The sequence below is a fragment of the Dromiciops gliroides genome, chromosome 3 (genome assembly GCF_019393635.1).
Source record: "Dromiciops gliroides isolate mDroGli1 chromosome 3, mDroGli1.pri, whole genome shotgun sequence".
NCBI lineage: Eukaryota > Metazoa > Chordata > Mammalia > Microbiotheria > Microbiotheriidae > Dromiciops > Dromiciops gliroides.
In genome coordinates this window covers 439,740,108-439,761,053 of record NC_057863.1, presented here as the reverse complement: position 1 = coordinate 439,761,053, position 20,946 = coordinate 439,740,108, and the positions used below count along the sequence as shown (strand labels likewise).

Genomic DNA, 20,946 nt, shown 5'->3' with positions numbered 1-20,946 from the left:
TGGGCATCATGTGGATACAATAGTGAAATCAAGAAAGTATGAGCTCTCCAATGTAAGTTACTACATCCCTTAACAGATAGCATGGCAAACCTGGGACACTGAACTCACATGTTAGTTCTTGAGTTCTTTGCCTCTAGCTGTGGCCCAGTGACAGAGGCATAAAAAACATTTAAAGAATTATTGTATATTTTGATAAACTAAAATGAATAATGTAGTCGTGCTCAAGATCTATTCAGTATAAAAGATATAAAATGTATACTTCCTGTTCTCCAGTAATTCCAAGAACTGTGATTTTATTGAAGATACGCCATCCACCAAAGCAGATCACCATGCCTCTGATTCAATAACAACCCTAGCTAAAACAGCTACATGTCATAGCAGATAGAACACTAGGCTCAGAACCAAGAATACTCAAATTCAAATCCTGCCCATTTACTATTTGTATGATCCTGGACAAATTATTTAATCTCTCTGGGCCTCAGTTTCCTCATCTGTAAGCTTAGACTTGATGGCTTCTAAGGTTCCTTCTAAATTTATGGTCCCAAGAGTTTTAGGGGAGGGGGGAGGCAGGGAGAGAAGAGACATCATCCTGAGGCAAACTTGGTGATGTAGCTCTCAAAATGTAATTAAGGTGGTCTATTGCTAGACTTCTACTTGAAGTCATTACAGCTTGGGTGGAAGACCTGACAGATCTTGCCTGCCCACTGGCAAAGCCTTTGACAACCCAGGATCCAAATCCACACTGTGATGAAAATATGGAGGACTTTGGCAGTGGCTATAAAATATGTGTGTATAATTAAACACTAAAAAATTGAACAAAATTATTACAGACAAATGAATTTCTTATTCTTACCCTTGGTTAAATGCCCTATTACATATTTTTAAATAACTAATCCATTTTTTTAAAAATCTGAAGCAGTAGAAGAAATAATAATGCAGGATATAGTCCTACCTAGGATAATGAAGACTGAGAAAAAGGAATGTACAGGGTTTTACTAGATCTTTGACAAAAATTCTGAAAGAGGTAATTAAGGAAACGTGTTTTGGGATGGTGAATATAAATAATGGTAAACCGTCATCATGGTTCTCTTCTAAAATAGATATGAACTCAGAATGTCCTTAAATTTTTCCATAAGCAAGTAGAGTGTTACAAACTGGTCTAATGCATCACTTTGTTCTCTGGAAGTCAAAAGTCTTGAATTCTAGTCTCTTAGCTATACCACTAACTTGCCTTATGAACCTAAGCAACTCCCTAAATTCAATTAAATTCAACAGTTAAATTTAGAGGCATTTATTTATTAAGTACAAGGCAATTTGCTAGGAAAATGGGATACAAAGACAAAACAGCCTCCACTGTGCATTATTTTCTACTTTAATGGCACAATTAAGTAAATACAAGATATTTTGAGGAGAGAGAGGGGACTAACAACTGGAGGATCAGAAAAGGCTTAGGTGCAGGAGTTGGCACCTGATCTGAGCACTGAAGAAAGCTAGAGATTTTTAAGAGGCAGAGACAAGAAGGGCAGACATTCTAGGCATGGGGCTGGGGGGAGGGCGGGTCAGAGAGAAAGCCCATGTAAACAGCAAAAATACAGGAGATAAAATGTTGAAGCTGGAATCTTTTTTTTTTTAATTTTTTTTTTTATAGATGAGAGTCATCTACAAAGAGTAGGATAATCTGTGTGAAAGTCCTTTTAGCTCTAATATCTTAGGATGCTATGAATTTTCAAAAAGAAAAATTATACTTCCCTATATACTTATGACAGATATATATATATATATATATATATACAATTTGTTTTATTCTCTAAGACCCAGACACAAACCTGGACAAATTTAAATCTAAATTCTTGCCACCCCACCCCAAAACACCAACACCACATCTTGGCTAATTAATATATACAGAATACTCTTCGAGCTTCTTCCAGAGGACTATAATAATAAATCCTAATATACTCCCATACATTGAAAATAGTGCTGCATTTAAAGTTGTAGGATCAGGATCCAAATCCCAACTATGCTACTTATTACAAGTCAGTAAACCTGTTTAGGCCTCTGTTTCACACTGATAAAAGGAAAAGGTGACCTCACTGGCTCAATACATACATACATACATACATACATACATACATACATACATTTTATATATACATACACATGTGTGTGTTCCTATTATCTTCTCTCTATAGGAGCAAATACCTGTAGCATAAAATAGGTAGAAACAGATGGGCTACAAGAACAAATCAAAACAGATATAATCCCATTCTCATCCCTCCTGCCACTCTCCCTCCCCCCAAAAAGCACATAGATGTTTCTCTCTGTCAAAGGATCACCTTCTACATTTCATGGAACATGATTTCTAGCACTGCTTATATGTTATACCTGTCAAGATCTGATGACTGTATGTTATGTATTCATCTGAACAGAACCACTACACTTAGTTACAGGCTATCATCAACCAATTCATTCTCTTGCTAAAATCAAGTCATCCAATTACTCCTTGACTAATCAAGGCTGTTTTGGCTTTTTCTTTTTTCAAAAGGTACTCAACAGCATAAACAGTTCACTTACAAGAAATGGAAAGGGGCTAATCAGCAGAATTATTGTTTTGCTGCTACAATTTGCAGTATTTAAATTTAGTTGCTGATTGGACTGAAAGTTTTATGATATAGCATATGAAACTAGTTTAATACAAATGTGAAGCTGTATACGCTGTATTGTCTTGTTCTAGCTACTGTGGCTACCTTGCAGGGTAAGGACACCTAAAATAACAAGTCTGTGTGTATTTTTCCTATATGTTGCTTTTAGATTTAAAAATTCCAAGGCTACTATTTTGAATTATTTGAAAATTATTTGTAACATATAATCACATAATTTCTTTGGCTTTTCCATTTACAATAATCATGGTTTCTTAATAACAATAAACCAAAGTAGTGATGGGTACCATTTGAAAAAGAAAGAGCCCACTCAAAACATATCTGTTATAAGGAAATAAGAGGTGGTGACATATGTAACAAATGAAATCTAGTGGCTACTGACAAGTGATTGCATCTATTATATGATTAATTACAGTGTCCATGTATTCATAAAATGAGCTATATCAAAAAGTGAAACATGGCAAGAGCCATCTATATTTTTCTTGTTATGTATTAACAACTACTGATGACAGCTAACAGAATAAGCTTTAAATAAATCTTATACTTGCTCCCTTTATAAGCAATCTATTTCACTCAAAGAAAACTTTTCATAATATAGTCAGTTAAGGTTGAAAAGATGTAGGCCAACTCTAGTCAAGATACTTTCACTCAAACAGAACTAGAATTTCTAAAGTAGTCCTAAGCTTCAGTAATAATTGAACCTTTTTATTTACTTTAAGAAATGAAAATTTGCTAAAAATAAATGACAATATGTTGAAATGAATGAATTCTGTATTCTTGATGCACTTCTGTCTTTTGCAATACTATGTATTAATGAAGTAGCATTAAGAGAAAGGATTAATACAATTTAATAGCTATGTATACACACATACATACATAACAGAAGCATATATAAACATATATGCAACATGTTATTTTGTATTGAGGTAAATGGGAAAAATATTATAAATACCTCTACTACATATGGATATATTAATATTCTATAAGGACTGAAGAAGATATTTTTACTTATTTCTAATAAATTGATAAGGGAGAAAATATGAGTACTACTACAATCTAAACTAGGCTTAACTTTGAAAATCACAATATTTATTTAATAAAAATGTATAAATATGGTTAATGTATGCTGATCTTCAGGTACGCAAAGAAATTTAAAATCAAAATACATTAACTACCAAAAAAACCTAATATTCTTTAAGGATGAATATTTCTCAGTTAAAGTAGGCACACCTGCCAATGTCTTAAACATAAGTAAAATCAAGTACAAAAGTGATAAATCAAATGCCACGGTAGACTTGACTTCTGGAGACAGCATTTTTAGCCCTCTTTTGTGGCTTTGTTTGGCGCCACAGTCCTTTAAGTTTTGTCTTCATAAAGCCCTAACTAGTTGTAATCATTTGCAGCCTAATTGTGGACATTTATCTGCTTTTCTTATGCATAGAACATAGCTATTAAAGCTGAATGGTGATGGTGTGAAGTATAGGTTAAATTGGGTGAAATTAAAGCAAATTACTCTGGGATGTGGAAATCTGAAAATAGAAACCACCAATGATTTGCAACCCTCTTGATGATCAGCTTCACAGAACCCTAAACGACAAGAAAACTTACATATTTTAAAGTTAACTAGATTTTTTTAAATAATATGTATAAATGTATTTTTAACTACCTGCACCTCTCAGTAGCAGTATAAAGATTTTGTGTTAGTTTGCTACAGTGATAAAAGATTTCTGCTTTCTGTTCCAAAGAGTTCAGTTTATTTTCTAAAATAAGTTTCTATTTAATTTATTTAAAATTAGAATTTAACTATTTTGAAAACGATGTTCATATAAATTTGAAGATTTAAAAAAATAAAGTGCACATTAACTCTAAAAGAGTAGTAAATAGTATATAGCCAATATGATAGCATTTATACTCTCACAAACATCCATTTTAATACTAAAAAACTGATGACATGAAAATGGAACATTTCCATGAAACAACCATATTCTGTAAAGGCGACAAAGAATGGAAGAATAAGTAAATTTTCAATGGAAATACTTGTGGCACCAACTAAGAACAGGTCTAAAGGAAAAAAAAGGGGGGGGGGGCAGCTAGGTGACTCAGGCAGTGGATAAAGCACCGGCCCTAGAGTCAGGAGTACCTGAATTCAAATCTGGCCTCAGACACTTGACACTTACTAGCTGTGTGACCCTGGGCAAGTCACTTAACCCCAATTGCCTCACTAAAACAAAAACAAAAAAGAAAAAGGAAAAAAAAACCATAAGTCCTAGGCCTACATATATGGACGACAGCATATATGAATATGCACATACAAGCATCTTTTACAGAATATGGAGAATAACATAAACAATGGGAAAAATCACAGAGAATACATTCAATGTAGAGATATGAAAACTAAATGGAATTTATTCTCACATCTTCATTTATCATTAAATCTTCAAACTTCAAATCTTCAAGGAAAAGGAGATTTAATAATTTCTTTAAATCTAGAACTATTCATTTATACCAGGTATACTCACAAAGTGCCATAAAATATTTACTTATTCACAAATGGTCTTGCTATCTACTGTTCCAACAAAAATATATAGCAATGAAATCATCATTTCTTCATTTATTTCCTTAGCAAATACTTATTGAGCATCTAAGTGCAAAGCACTATAGGGGAATACAAAAATACAATGTGCGTTTCCTAGAAACTTTTGGTTAATGACAAAAAAGCAAAACATGGTGCAAAGAATGATGGATTTAAAATCAAAGGAGCATAGTTTAATGACTGTTCACTCAGGCAAGTTACTTAATCACTCTGGGTCTCAGTTGCCTCATGTGTGAAATGAGGAATTTGGACAGGACACTCTCTGAAAAACACTTTTCATTCTAAATCTTAATATATTTTGGGGGGATTTTGTTTTAATTTTTGGAGACCTAGGATGGACAAGAAGTGGCCACTCACAGAGCCCAATCTCAACTACTCCTCAGAGCTTTGACTTCCCCCACTTCCAATCTGGGGCAGTTCACCCCTCATTGGGCAGCCTGCTCCAGGGGACTCAACATATTGGTGCTAGATTCAGTGCTGACATACCATCAGCTGAGAACATTGCAGCTCCTAACTCCCTATCTCAAATGATACCAACCTCAGCCTCTCATGAGCAGGAATTACAGGTGTATGCCACTACAGTTGGCAAAATCCTACAATTCCATAAGCTCTAAAGTACCAAAGATAAATTCAACTCAACCAAAACGTATTGAATGACAAAGCAAACAAAAACAAACAAACAAAAAATAACCAAGAGTCTCTTACTTCAAATAATCCGAGGAGGAAGAGAACCCTCAGAGTTAGAGGATCAAGAAAGATTTTTCGGTAGGAAGTGAGACCTAAGGTGAAATTTTAAATTAATCTGAAAATTCCAAAAGGTCAAGGTGGGGAGGTAGGTTAATTCCAGGAATATAGAACTTCCTCTTCAAAGACATGTGGGCAGGAAATGGAATGGCAAGTCTGAGAAAAAACAAGTAAGCAAGTTTGCACGAAAAGCACAACAGTAGTAACTGAATTGTTGAAAGGCAACAAAGTACAAAAAGACTAGAGAGGTAGGAAGGTACCAGATTATCAAGAGCTTTAAATGCCAAACAGGGGGCTTTATATTTGATTCTGGAGGTAAGAGGGAGCTACTAGAGCTCACTAAATAGGAAGATAACATGATCAGACCTATGCTTTAGAAAAATCACCCTGGCAGCTAAGTGGAAGAAGGACTGGAGGGCGAGATACTTGAAGCAGGGAGACCAGTTAGAAGGCTATCTTACAATTGTCCAGGAAAGAGATGATGTTGTCCTTACAAGGGCTGTGGTCTTGTGAGTATAGGTGGAGATTCATAAAGAAATTAGGAAGCCGCTGAAATCTCCAAGAGAAAAAGTATAAAACCTGGATTCTTAACCTTTTTTAATATCATGCACTTTGACAGTCTAGTGAAACCTATAAAAACCCTTCTGATAATAATCTTACATAATTGAAAGAAATGCTAAATTTCAGTTAGAGATCAAATAATCAAGCATTTAGGTGAATGAAAATAAAGATATAATTTTCTTTTCCCTATCAGAGGTCAAAGATAATCTGAAATTTATCCATGAACAACTTTTGAGGGGGTCTTGAGACCCCAAGTTAAGAAACCCTGTGGTAAAGAGAAATGAGAAAGCCCATTTCAGAGTCATGGGTAACACTCATTTAAGGCATGTTCCCTAATTGTAATATAGCACAGTAAATGATAAGAGATTTAAAAAAAACTCAATTTAATTTTAAATGTCAATCACATTGCACCCAGTAGTCACATATTATTGTATGCGAAACACAGAGAAGCAACAACATTCTACAGCCTGGACAAGTCAGGGAAAATATCATGAACAAGGAGGGACTTGAAGGAACTTGAAGGATTTTTATAGAGTAACAAGAGTAGTCATCCTAAGGAAATAAATTAGAGGGGGGGAAGTCACAAAGCTGGGAATCCTAATAGTGCCTTTGACAGAACTAATAGACTCCTTCAGGTAGAGAGGTATTGGGAAATAAAAGTAGCTCACATTTATACAATGTCTTAAGTATATAACTTGGTTCTCAAAACAAGTAAGTTATTTTAAGTTTCAGACAACTTAATATTTTTTTACAATTTTAATTTAGTAAAATTTTGACTCACCAACACTAAACAATTTTTTCATTGGCACTGAAACTAGTAGAGACAAATCAAAAAAAAGCACAAACTCATAAGAACTAATTCAATTGACAATTGGTTATTAAATGTATGCCATGTATCTATGCTAGATATTAAGGGCAAAGACCATAAACTTGGAGCTAGAAGAGACCTCAGAAATCCCCATCCAACACGCTTTGTTACAAAAGAAACTGAGGGCTTACCTGATTTAACCAAGTAGTAAGCAGCTGAGCTGGAACTTGAACCCAGGCCCTTTGACTCTAACTCCAACATTATTTCCACTGCAACAACACTACCCCTTCAAAATTAAACATTTTAGTATGGTAAAGTATACAATAACCACTGGTTGGCTCATTTCCTTTAAATAGTTGTTTCAACACCCTTAAAAGCCCAAGGTGTGACCAAATATCTAACCTAAAGATTAAGAGACTACTTAGGTTTCCCTGGTTTATTTTCTCTTCCTTTCCCCCTCACCTTCTGTTCCCATCTCTTTTTTAGTATCTCTGCCTCTTCTTATTCTACCTCAGTCTCCTTCCTCTGCCAAACTCTATCTGAATGGACAAGAAGTCCATTAACTGACGATCATAAGGAATTTAAATACATTTTAAAATAAGAGTTCCAATTATTTAAGTTTTATTTCTTATTCATACTAAAAACTGCTAAGGGGATCCTCTGAACTTGTCTTTTTAAGTTGCTCTATTTGTCAGAAGCACTTGACTCCAAGCATGAAGCTCCCCCTGAGCTGACATAATTATTTCTTGTACGCCAAGCTGGACTCCTGGTGTGTCTTTGGGAGGCAAGACAAGCACCCACCCACTGTACCAGGCTGGGGTGCTGCTTGTGCAGTAGGGGTCTTCTGCAGATAAAAGGCCCCTCCTATCTTCATAGTTTAGCAGTTTCTGCTCCTCCCCCTGGGGAGTGGTTTTGGCATCCTACACCTTTGATGCATTGTTTCCCCTCCCACATCGCAGTTCCTGGTATCCCCTCCTCCCTTTGTCCTACTATTAAAAAAGTGTAAAGTTCTATAAAAACTTCAATCCCATTGGGTTCCCATTCATGTTCATTTCTTTCTTTCTTTTTTAAATACTTGCTTTAGATTGCTTTATTTAAGAGTTGGGAGATGAAAGAGACGCGGAACTAACAAGCAACAAACTTCCTAATTTCCCTCAAAAATCTGTTTATGAATATCTGAAATCTTGGTTCCATCCTTCCCTGTTCCTTAATTCTCCCAGAATATAGAGAGCTCAATCAACCAACTCCTAGACCTGAAAACAGTTTGCTGGGTTCCTCATCTCTCTATTCTCTCACCTCCTCTGCCCAAGGATGGACTTGCCCTTCAGCCTGAATGCATGGTGGAGCCCAGAGAAGAAACGGAGAGGGGAGAATGCATCCCCCTCCGTGAAGGGAGCTGGGGAATAAAGAGTGGTGAAATGAGGGCCCCCATAACTGGGATAACTGAAAGGAGGGCCGGGAACTAGGGGAAAAGGCACAGGTGCCCCAGGGAAGGACCCAGCTGCCTCAAAATCCTCCCAGGGTGAGTTGCTGTTGCTGTGTTTGCCCTTCTGACGGCAGTTACAGAACCAAATCCAGACATCTTTCTCTAGTTCCAGCTCCTCAGCAATATTGCTGATCTGTTGAAGTGTGGGCTTGGGGCACTGGGGAAACACGTTCTCCAAGTTTCCCTGAACTCCATTCTCAATGCTTGTATGCTTCCTCTTTCTGACTTGCTGAAGGATTATCTCAGCCTTACAAGGCTCCTGAAGGTGGCCGTTGTCATTAACTGCTTCTAGCCACTTCTGTAACAGAGGTTGGAGCTTACACTTGTTCTTGAAGCTGAGTTGTAGTGTCTCAAAGCAACAGATGGTGGTCTGGCTAAAAACCTTGCCAAAGAGAGTCCCTAAGGTGATCCCTACATCAGCCTGGGTATAACCCAGAGCGATCCTCTTCCACTTTAGCTTCTTGGCAAACTGCTCCAGTTCCTCTGGGGAAGGGGTCTCCTGTTGCTGCTTGTCTCCACTCTCCACTGGCTCAGTCTTGGTGACTCGAGCAGTGGCACTGGGCTCTGGGGAACTGTCCTCTCTCTATCCCAGGTCTTGTATCGCCATCAGGGACTGCGATCCCCTGAGTAGGCTGAGCCATCGTTCCTACATTGGGCTGAGGTTCACAGTAGACACCTCCTCCCCACATATTATACAAGAGGTGGTACGGGGCCATTCCCCATCTGTCAGGTCCTGGCCCCACCTGGTGGGCCTTGAAAGCTGGTTCAGACCCTTCAGACCCTCCAGCACCGCCACCGCCCGGGGGTAGCAAGTAGTATTCAGGGGCCAGGTGTCCGGCCATGCTCATGTTCATTTCTTTTGTAATAAATCTAATTTTCACATAAGTCTCATTATGTTGTGATTGCCTCAACAAAACCAGAAGCTTATTTAACATCTTCCTGATGAAATAAACAGCAGTGTCTCAGCTTTCATACAATTTGTAGCCTAGTTGAGGAGGAAAGGGGAGTTTAGGTACAGTAGGAACAAAGTGCTACAGAAGACAAAGCATTCTGGAGGCAAGGATCTAATCTTAAATCCTACTTGTGCCCTTTTAATATCTATGTGGCCATGGAAAAGACACAACCTGCCTGGACTCAAGCTTTCTCATCTATAAAATAAGGGATTTTATCTTGAACATGGGATGGGATCGAGGCTCAGATCTGCCACTGCCTATTGTTTTTATTGGGGGGGGGTGGAGTGCAAACAGGAAGGTTAGAATGTTTTTCGCATTATAGGATAAAGTTTGACTGGAACATAGCATTTTCATTTGTTTACATATGGTCAATAGCTGCTTTTGTACCAGGATGGCAAAGACCACATGGTACTCTTATGCTCAGGGACTATGAATCAAGTGCCAGTTATAACTCAACAGCGGGCAGGGTGCCACATGTATTTTCATATTGCAACATTTTTTAAAAAGATAACCAGAGTACACCTCATCTGCCAAAACAAGAAAAGAGGGGAGAAAAGGTTTTATTATGATTTTTTTAAGGTTGGGACCAAGATTGACATTTTTCTAAATAAGAACTACCTTCAACCACTATTATCTAACACTGATTGGCTTTTGAAATTAGCGTTTGCTGCAGACTTCGTAATGTTTCTTAATGAATTCAATCTAAAATTACAAAGCAAAACAGCTTACATGAGAAACACTAGGGTAATGTCAATTCTATGACAACTAACATTTGAATCACAAGTAATTTCAATCTTATATGTATAAAATACCTATGTATGTGTGTATGTATGTATGTATGTTTGCACATCCTGTGTTGTCAAAAGTTAAAATAAAAGGTGAGATTGCCATTCTCACACAAATTTGCAGCAGATATATTTTCCAAGCTCAAACTACAGTTCTGGTAGTATCTTTTGGACCTCAATGCAAATACAAAAATTTCCATATTTCAAAATTTATTTAACTGTGCAATTTAAAAGCTTCTACCTCACTTCAATTAGAAGTGATTAATCTACAATTTGATGGCATGCTAGAAAGCAAATATTAAAATAAGGTAACAGAATTCCATAAATGCCATGTGATAAATATGATCATGGAGTGATATCAGTATTGGCAGTACCTAGCTATGCACAAAGACATTTTCAAAGATGTTACATGTAAAATCTCATTACAAATCAGCATTAACAGATGAAAATTTGCAATCAATTTTGAGGATAGCAAACACTAACTCCGAACCCCAATTAAGCAAAATACTGTCTTTCCAAAAAGAATTGCATTCTCATTAGTACACCTGTATCACAAAAAACTGCACTCAATTATTATTGTATTTTGAATTTCATCAATAAAAAATTTATGAAAATATTTTACTTAAAAACATGATATCTGTGACTTCACCTATTGGTCTACAAGGACCTAAAATAGATGCTGACTCTCCTCAGAAAAAGTTTGCTGGGCCCTGGTCTAGATCCTAGCTTCTTAAACAGTAGTTCATGACCCCAGATGGGATTGCAAAACCGAATGTGGGAGTTGCTGCAGCCTTGGTTCTGAACATACAATATGCGCACTTTGCACTGCACATGAAGCCACAGGATCGCATAAAAATTTCTTGGCTGAAAAGGGGTCTTGAGTGGAAAAAGTTTAATGAGTCTTGGTCTAGATGGACTCTGGGGTTTCTTCCAGTTCTAGAGCTATGATTCCAAGTAATGTTATCTACTTCCATTTGACATACAAGAAAATGAAGCTCCAGATCCAGAACTGAAGGCACAAGCCAAAAATCTATTTTTTTTTTCCTGCTAATACTCAGATAGGACTGGTAAAGGGTAGACTGGGGACAGACTGTGGAGGGTCTTAAATGCTAGGCTGAGTTAACTTTACTAGGGAGCCAAAGAATGTTTTTAACAAGAGAGTGACAAGATCAAAGCAGTACTTAAAGAAAGTTAATCTAGTAGAAAGGCAAAAGATAGAACGAAAGGAGGAAGACACTGAAGAGAGAGAGACTAGTTATGAGTATGATTCAAAGAGGCTATTTGCAATAGTCTGGGATAATAATAATAAGTATGAATGAGAATGAAGACAGAGGAAATGGAATAGAAGGCTCGTATATAAGAAACACTTTAAAGTAGAAATCAGGGCAGGAGATGTGCCAACTGATTACTGCAATCATTTCATATAAACTATTTGTTATTCTATATAAGTATATGAGTACTTGCAATTTGTAAAAGTTGCTCTGAAATTTAACACTGGAGAATTCCTCAAACTTAAACATAAAAGAAAGATTATTTGTTTTAAAACATGTCATATAAACACAAAGCTATTTATGAACATGACTTACTATATTTGCATAGTATAAAAATGCAGAAGGACCAATTTTTCTAAAAATGTCATTTCTCCTTTCACAATGGTTTTCTTTTATGCCCTTTCTGTCCACTCACATAGCCACCAGGCCTGTATAGACTCTCATCACCTCTCCCAAGGACTACTGCAGAAGCCTTCTAATGGGTTTCACTGCTTCAAGTCTCCCATCTACACTCCAATCATCAGCCAAAGGGATTTTTCTTAAGTACAGGTCTCTAAATCAAATCTATAGTTTTTCCAGTAGCAACGTATGGCTGTGAGCATTGGACCATAAGGAAAGCTGAACACTACAGAATTAACACTTTCAATTGTGGTGCTGATGAAAGCTTTCAAGGGTTGCCTTGAAGAGCAAGGAGATCAAATCAGTCAATATTTAAAGGAGTTAATTCAGGTAATTCACTGGAAGGTCAAATACTGAAGCAGAAACTTAAATACTTTGGCTACATAATGGGAAGACAGAACTCATTGGAAAAGACCCTGATGTTGGAAAAAAATTGAAGCATAAGGAGAAGGGGATGACACAGGATGAGATGAATAGATAGTGTCATGGAAACAATGAATTTGAACTTGAACAGACTTTGAGTGATGGTGGAAAATAGAAGGGTCTGGCATGCTGTGGTCCATCTGTATTCTGTACTCTCCTATCTCCCTGACTTTCTTCAAAATTCAGAAAAAATCCCATCTTCTGAATAAGGCCTTTTGTGGTTTCCCATTCTCATATGCCTACATCCCCCAGTCTCTTACTTCTGAGATTACTTTCCATGTATATATCTTGTATGTCATAGTTAATATTTATGAGATCTCCCCCACCCGAATGTGAAAGCTCCTTAAGAAAAAGGACCATATTTATGCCTTTCATTGTATCCCTAGCATTTAGCAAAGTGCTTGGCACAGAATAAATGCTTAATAAATGTTTACTGATTGGCATTTAATAAATTTTTGGATTTATAGAATATTCTTTCACTTATATTGATAAACTGATAAGTTTTACATGTAGAACTTTGAAAAAGCTCACAGAGAGTCTAGTCTGCTTTAGATTGGATTCTCACAAAATGCTGTATCAGTATGCTTTTCATGAACAATAAACTTCACCACATATTTAATGAGAAGGAAACATTTTTATTACAAACTAGTAATGAAATGTCATCAGAATTATATACTTTAAGTCCTCATAATAATGTTATGCTTTGAAGCGCTATAAAGTATAGTCATGAAAGAAAATTATGGTGTTTAGCCAAGAAGAAAAAAAGTAAATTTGATGCTAAAGTCTAGAAGACTTCAAGTCAGAGAGGTTGTTTTTTCTCCCTATACATGGAACTGCAAATAAAGGGATTAAACTTTGATCCTGAAACCAATTTAGCTATATTCAGTTGGTAGTAAATAATTTAATTCCAAGATCTCTTATCCAATCTTTTTAAAAAGTACACATATCTACATTAAAGACTACAATTAAAAGCTCTGTTATTTATGATGCTATCTTTGGGGTCCATGCCAAAGGACTGCTCTTTTCCTTCTATTCCATCATTTTGTTTTTGTTTTTGTTTTTTAGTGAGGCAATTGGGGTTAAGCGACTTGCCCAGGGTCACACAGCTAGTAAGTGTTAAGTGTCTGAGGCCGGATTTGAACTCAGGTACTCCTGACTCCAAGGCCAGTGCTCTATCCACTGTGCCATCTAGCTGCCCCCTGTCTTCTTTTTTAATAAATGTATCTTACAAGTCTTATGGGGCTATAAAAACTTAACAATTATTATACTTAAAAATTGACACATTTAACACATATCTTCATTTCTCTATAAACTGGGGGTAAAACCTCAATTCAACTATAAGTTAAATGAATCCAACTTAAGTAAATACAAGGAGCCTACACAAATTCTTTAAGAAAATTTTACTTCAGTAAACTTGGTTGAACAAAATTTGTATGCCTCCTATATTATTCATGACAAAGCTTCTGCCTAAATTACTGGAACTCATCCCTATATTTTAGGGCACTACTAAATGTACTGAACTAGTAATCATTATAACTAGGTTCAAATTCTGGCTCCGTCTGTCCATGTGACTTATGGTAAATCAAATTAACTTTTGAATTTTCTTTATCTACAAAGTGAAGACAATAAATACTCACTGGTTCAGAAATTAAATAAAAACAATAAATATTAAATGCTTTGAAAACTATATTATCTATCCCAGACCAACTGCCTTGCACATACTAGATGCTTCTTTGTCAAACTGTTACAAATTTACAAAATACTTGTTATTTTTGTTAAAAGAAGTTATCTACTAGATTATACTAGGGAACCTCTAGACTCTATAGTCAAGATAAAATCTCAGTGACAGTAACAGATGATATTTATTTGCAATGAATTTAAATATCTCAGTAAGCCTCACAACAAATCTGGGATGTATTACAAGTTTTAATCCCATTTAAATACAAGCAAACTGAATCTCAAAGAGGTTAAGTAACTAGTCCATGATTACAAAATTGTGAACCTATGTCATTTGGGCTCTTAAGTCTAGCACTGCATCTACTATACCACACTGCCTTAGGCAGTACAACAGAAGCAACCTAGCTTTGTTTCTTCTGGTTGTTGTTTTTAAATGTAGAGAAACCTAATTGGAGGAGCGGTGGAAATCACCCCAAAGGAAGCTACCTCCCCATTGATCTCCTTCAATCATCTCACAAAAACGGCAGTATAGAAGGGCAGAAAAACCACTGATTTAGGAGCCAGAAAGGTAGGCACACTGAAAAGAAGCTGAATTAGGAGACTCCTCAGTCTTTAGCATTCCTTATTAAATATTTTCCCATACTTCTCCATCCATCCTTTACTTCTCAAATCAAACATTTCAGGTGACGCTAAGACATTCACCAGCAAAGGAAATAACTCTTTCCCCAGTTTCCTCCCCACACCCTCAGCTAGAAGTTTGGGATCCAGACCCAACTACAAACAGACCTGGCAGCTTTGTTGAGTGTAAACTTATATCAAGATGAATGCTGCATGATCCCAAGATTATAGCTTTCCAATTAATAGATCCCAAAGGACTGTCTAAATGTAATGCCGCCAATTCACTGCTGACAAGAAAAAGATTCCTCTCCAAACCTCCCTCACACCCTGACTTTTCTGACTACTCACAAAAATCTCTGAGCTAAATTTGCAAAATTTGGGAAGTACAGTAAGGAGATTCACATTTGCCTATCCCATGAATTAAGATATTATATACATACACACACACACACACACACACACACACACACATATATATATATAGGGCAATGAGGGTTAAGTGACTTGTCCAGGGTCACACAGCTAGTAAGCGTCAAGTGTCTGAAGTCAGATTTGAACTCAGGTTCTCCTAAATCCAGGGCTGGTACTTTATCCACTGAACCACCTAGCTGCCCAAAGATTATATTATTTACTATAACAATTACCAGAAAAATTCGACCCACCCGCTAGCTAGCCTGAGTTTTAACCCACTCCACATAATTTTCTAATCAACAACTAATTTCCTTGTCTGGACCTAATTTTTATAAGTATAGTAATGCCTAAAAAGAGGGGTCTCAAAGACCCAAGCACAGACCAAGCTTGAATTTGTGATAGAAATAAGTGATTTAATTTCCCCGTTGGATGCTCTGAGAATGAAATCACAGTCTGTCACTATGATATGTATTATGAAGGGTAAGTAGGAAGGCAAAAGGATTTGCTAACAAGAAATTTTGAAAAATTGGCCCCTTCAGATTCACACCCCAATGAGTGCTAATCCAAATATAGACTGGGGACCCTCAGAATGAACCATGGCAATCCAAGAAGATTCTTCAAGGAAACTCTTACTATATACAATGAAGCATTTATTTGGATTAGTATTCTGATCCCTAGCTAAGAAGCACTTGAAACACACTAATGTGGGGTCAGTACTCCACTGATGTCATTTTGTTGAAGGTCCAGTCTAAATATTTTCATAAATATGCACAGTTTTATTTGTGATCAACTATCAATAATACTTTAAGCATAATGCTATACAGTAAAATAAAATGTCTTCTACATGCATCTTAAGAGATGACAGTTATGTACATGATATTTGAACTCATGGCACACAACTCCATCCTGTTAAAATACCCACTGACATACATCTTGAGAATATGTTAAGGGAAAAATATTTATAAAATTCACTTATCTTCTCTTATTAGCAACATTTACATGAAACAGAGACATTAGTTGCTTAAGAATTCACTTTCAGTCTTCTTGTAGAATAATCATTTCCATAATAATTGTTATGTCAGAAAAATATGACCTCACATTAGAAAGCAAGAAGTGTAAATGAAATCTTAAGGCTCGACAACCCTGTTTTCAAAAATTCTTTGGTAATAAAAATAAGTAGAGAAAAAAACCTGAAAAGATACAATCAACGCTAGGTTTTTTTCCCCCCAATTTTTTCCATTAGACATCAGCAACTCTTTAAATAAACATGAACCAGATGCAATTTAGTCACTAACATACCAGCCTGGTTCTTTTAACTCTTTTTCTTCCCTAGCTCACCCCCAAAAAGGCTAGCTAAAATCAGTTTATATATAACTACAAACGTCTTTAAATAGAATATAATTTTTATGATGTCCAATTAGGGGATTATGGTCCTATTTTAAAAATATTTGTGAATAATGTAACATTTAATTTAACTACCTTTTTAAATGCAGTCCTCTCCTTAAAGGTTCGATAAATTAATGATAATAAGAGCTGACATTATATAGCGCTTTAGGATTTACAAAGCGGTTTACATACATTATCTCATTTGATCACCTTCAATAATAGTTGTTGAACCTATCACAATGGTGACCAGAATAACATGAATGATAGCATAGCTTAGTAGTGCCACAATAAGGAATCAAAATGACTACAGTAATCTTGATTCAGTAAATGATTTGGTGGGTGGCCCAAAAAAGTTCCATTCAAACATTTGGAGAACTACTCAGGTCCCCATGAAATTTCAAGATATAAAATGAAAATGGAATAAAGCTCCATATTCGAGTGTTGTATTTCAAGACTTTGGAGACTTTTAAGAAATCAATTTTAATAGCCACTTAACCTGAAAATTTTATGAAAACATACTATGTTGTGACTTCACAAATTAATTTTTAAATCTTATTAAAATATAATTTCAAAATTCAGTCATCTAAAAATTTGATTACTTATATCAATGAAAAACGAAATCATTTAAGGTTATTAGTTTAAAAAGTGGAAAAGAAAATATTTTTGACACAAAAGACAGGCAACATAATGTGGTAAACAGGGCTAATTTGGAGTGAGAGGAGCTAGATTCAAATCCTGTAGATCTGCTATCTTCTTACTGTGTGACATTTGGGTAAATAATTTTGAACCTTTTTCTTCATCAGTAAAATGAGAGGTATACTAGATTGCTTCTAAGGACATTCTAAGTTCTTTCAAGGTCCAGATCTGTGACCCTATTGGTGATCTTTTCCAGTTCTAAAAACTTATGATCCTACTTTAAATACATAATTACCTTCACACACATTTACAATACAGTATAATTAACAAAAATACTTTTTATCTAATAGTAAATTGATTATTTATCCTAATTGAGAGCCTAAAAAGTTAGATGCTGGGTAGCTTTAAAAGACATTTAGTCTAAGAGGAGACTCTCTGCATACTACACTTAGACCATAAAGAGATAAAAATATTTGATTTCACCATAATAAAGTCTTCAACTTATACAAATACACATTTCATCTCAGATCTTGGTTAAAAAAAAAAACTAAAAACAAAGGATGTTTTTGCAACTACATCTTCTTTACATTGAAAACATTTGTTCCCATTTACTTTAGATGTCAAATCCATCAGTGCAAAATTTTGTTTTCAAAAGACTTCCTCAATGAAGCAGTTCATTTCTCTGCTATTTAGTCTGCTATATTTTTACAAGCATCAGACTGAGCAAACTATGATTGAGAGAAGCCATCTTATGCACATTGCTGTTGTCCCACATCATTCAGAACAAACCTTTTTAGATCGTTAACTACCACAGGAGTGCTGATTACACAGGCACCAGCAATTTCCTAACCAATGACCACCTGAACAATGATGTGTTCAGCTTCTCAGACCCTGAAGCCTTTCAAAGGTGAATCATTTCACAGTTTGGAACTAGATCTCCATAGCAACTTCCCTTTGAGGGTTTTAGAATCACCATCCAGTAATTCTATGATCATCAAGCTCAACCATTCCCAATGGTTCTTTTCACAGCAGATGGAAAAGGAAGCCTTGAAATTTTACAGTCTATTTCAAGCAATTCATCTGGCAGCCTATTAGAATTCAAAATATTTCGACCTTCAATCACAAAGCATGTTATCTGAAGCTGTGGTGATCTCAAGTCAAGACAAGCAGACGTTTTAGTCTAATCATCCATGATGAGAAGAGACTGACAAAAACTCTTAATTCAACCACCATCAAAATGCTTATTTTAACTGCATGAAAGTCTTTCAACAGGCAATGAAAACACACCATGTTCCATTTTATCACAACCTTCTGTTCAAGGAAAATATGAATTCTGAATATTGACATAGATCTTTGCACTTCCAAGCTGCTTTGTACAAATATCTGCTTCTTAAAAATCAGTATAAATTCAGTTTTACACTATCGTCCTTTTCTGCAACAACAGCCAGAAGCTATAAGCAAACTACATCAAACTTTGTGATAAATTAAATTTTATAATATTACGTAAAATTGGGGCTGTGAATAAGAATTTTTTTTTCAAACAGGCCACCAGAAGTTCAATTAACAAAGCTCAAACAAATGTCACTCTAGAATGAATTTTCTCATATGCTAAGAAAATACCAACTAAATCATAAAGCTGAAAAAGATTGAGTTTCTTTTAAAAATATGACAATTTATAAAATTTTACAATTTTTCCCATGAATCTTAATTCCCTGGGGGCTTTGAGGTATCATTTTTCAACCTTTAAATGTTTCATTCAAGCATTTAAAAAATTGTGATTAGCTTCAAATACCTATTTTGACATTTCTTTATGCTGTGGCTAACAAGTCTAATTTAAATTTATATAAGCTACATTTTACATTGTAAAAAAAGTTCAACTATATTTGAACACTTTTGTTTCAGAAATTATTTTAGTGTTCATTACAAGTATTAGCCAAATTAAGCTTCATTCTTTTACTAATTTTCTAACTATTGATACATAAAAATATAATTTTTAAGAAAAACAACTAATTCAACTAACTTTAGACTGAGTAAAATTAAAACATTCCAGAAAAGAAACAAACTATTATAATAAACAGAATATTATTTTAGCCAATATAAAACAGAGCATAAAAATTTTGAAAGTTCAGAATATGAATGGTAATTTTCATTTTCTTTTTAAAATTTGAGCAATGTTTCTAATATTTACATATTAAAATGGGGAGATTTGTTTATGCAAACTTTTTCCTCAAAAGCATCTGAAGCCTTTTATCCATAAAATGATCAATTACATAAATTCCCAACTATGATGCATAATATATGAGGCCACTATGTTCAAATTTTAAATATGCTTATAATATTCAAATGGAGTTTTTTGTTGTTCTTGGAGAGGATTTTCCTTATATATTCTACGATTACATTATGTTAAATGTGTATAAAGTGCATCAAGTTCAATTTGATAATCTTTACATAGAGGCTTAGCAAATAATTTCCTATTGTAATCTCACACCCTCTCCACGCTATGGATAACAAAGAACACAAAAGGGATATGTGCATTGTCAAAACTTTTTGTTTGTATCAATTAGCACATCAATCTAACAAACTTCAGTAAAGAAAAATAAGTTTAATAGGGGAAAAGTTATATAATGCAAAAAGCTGTTGAGTTATTTTGTAAATCATTTGGTTTATGATCAAGGAAACCAATCAATTTATCATGAGAAAATTTCAAACTATTACTTTTCCCCACATGCACAAATTAATTTTGATTTTCAGACTATTCACTTCCAAAATGTTAACAGATAATTGAGGAGGAAACATTTTCTAATAAAGAAATCTGCCTTAAAATATTTTGTATATCAAGTGATTTACAGTCAGAGATATAACAGGGTGACCTAAAATTCCTAGTGTCATTAAAACTAAAGTTTTAATAGCATAAAACTGCAGCAAGATTTTTTTAGGACATCCTATATAACTTACCTTAAATCTTAAGAGAAAAGTGTATAAACATTACTAAAAAATTTTAATGTAGGCTCAAGCTCAGATTAAAATACAAACTAGAAAATTTAAAAATTATGCAGCAAATGAGCATTAATCTTTCCACTCCACATCTGATTGAAAAAAAAAGAAACCATTTATATCACAGAAAAAGATTTTTTAAAATCTCATGGGTAGTGTTAGCATCCTCTCTTACAGTGAGCAGAATTGGACTATTATATTAAAACATTAAAACTATTAGCAGACTCCAAAATCAGATTACCTGTTTGATGAATAAGAAATGCTTTAAATTGAGATTTCATAATTCAGAGAAAGGATAAAGGAGTATTATTTTATTTAAGTTCCATTCCTAATCACCCAAATTTTCCAGTTCCTCATGTTAATCATGGTTCATCTGAACCTCATACCTTGATTTCCAACAAATAAAGGCCATTAATCTCCTTTTTATTTAATGGTTTGTTGTTGTTGGAATTGGGGGGGGCGGTGTTAAGTCAGCAACTTATAGACAAGGCTTGAACTGAACTGATAATACACAAAGATGAGATGCTAAATACAATTATTAAAA

General features: G+C 35.0%; 2 protein-coding genes across 2 annotated transcripts in view; both read right to left on the bottom strand.

Moving 5' to 3' along the window:
* Positions 1–20,946, bottom strand: part of OLA1 (Obg like ATPase 1) — a 255,463-nt gene that overhangs the window by 118,591 nt on the left and 115,926 nt on the right.
* On the bottom strand, positions 8,688–17,243 carry LOC122746151 (POU domain, class 5, transcription factor 1-like; the record flags this gene model as incomplete). Its single annotated transcript, XM_043991620.1, is given in 3 exon segments — positions 8,688–8,733; positions 8,735–9,332; positions 17,228–17,243. Coding segments are annotated over 3 exon segments (660 nt in total), but the record flags the coding sequence as incomplete, so codon positions are not given.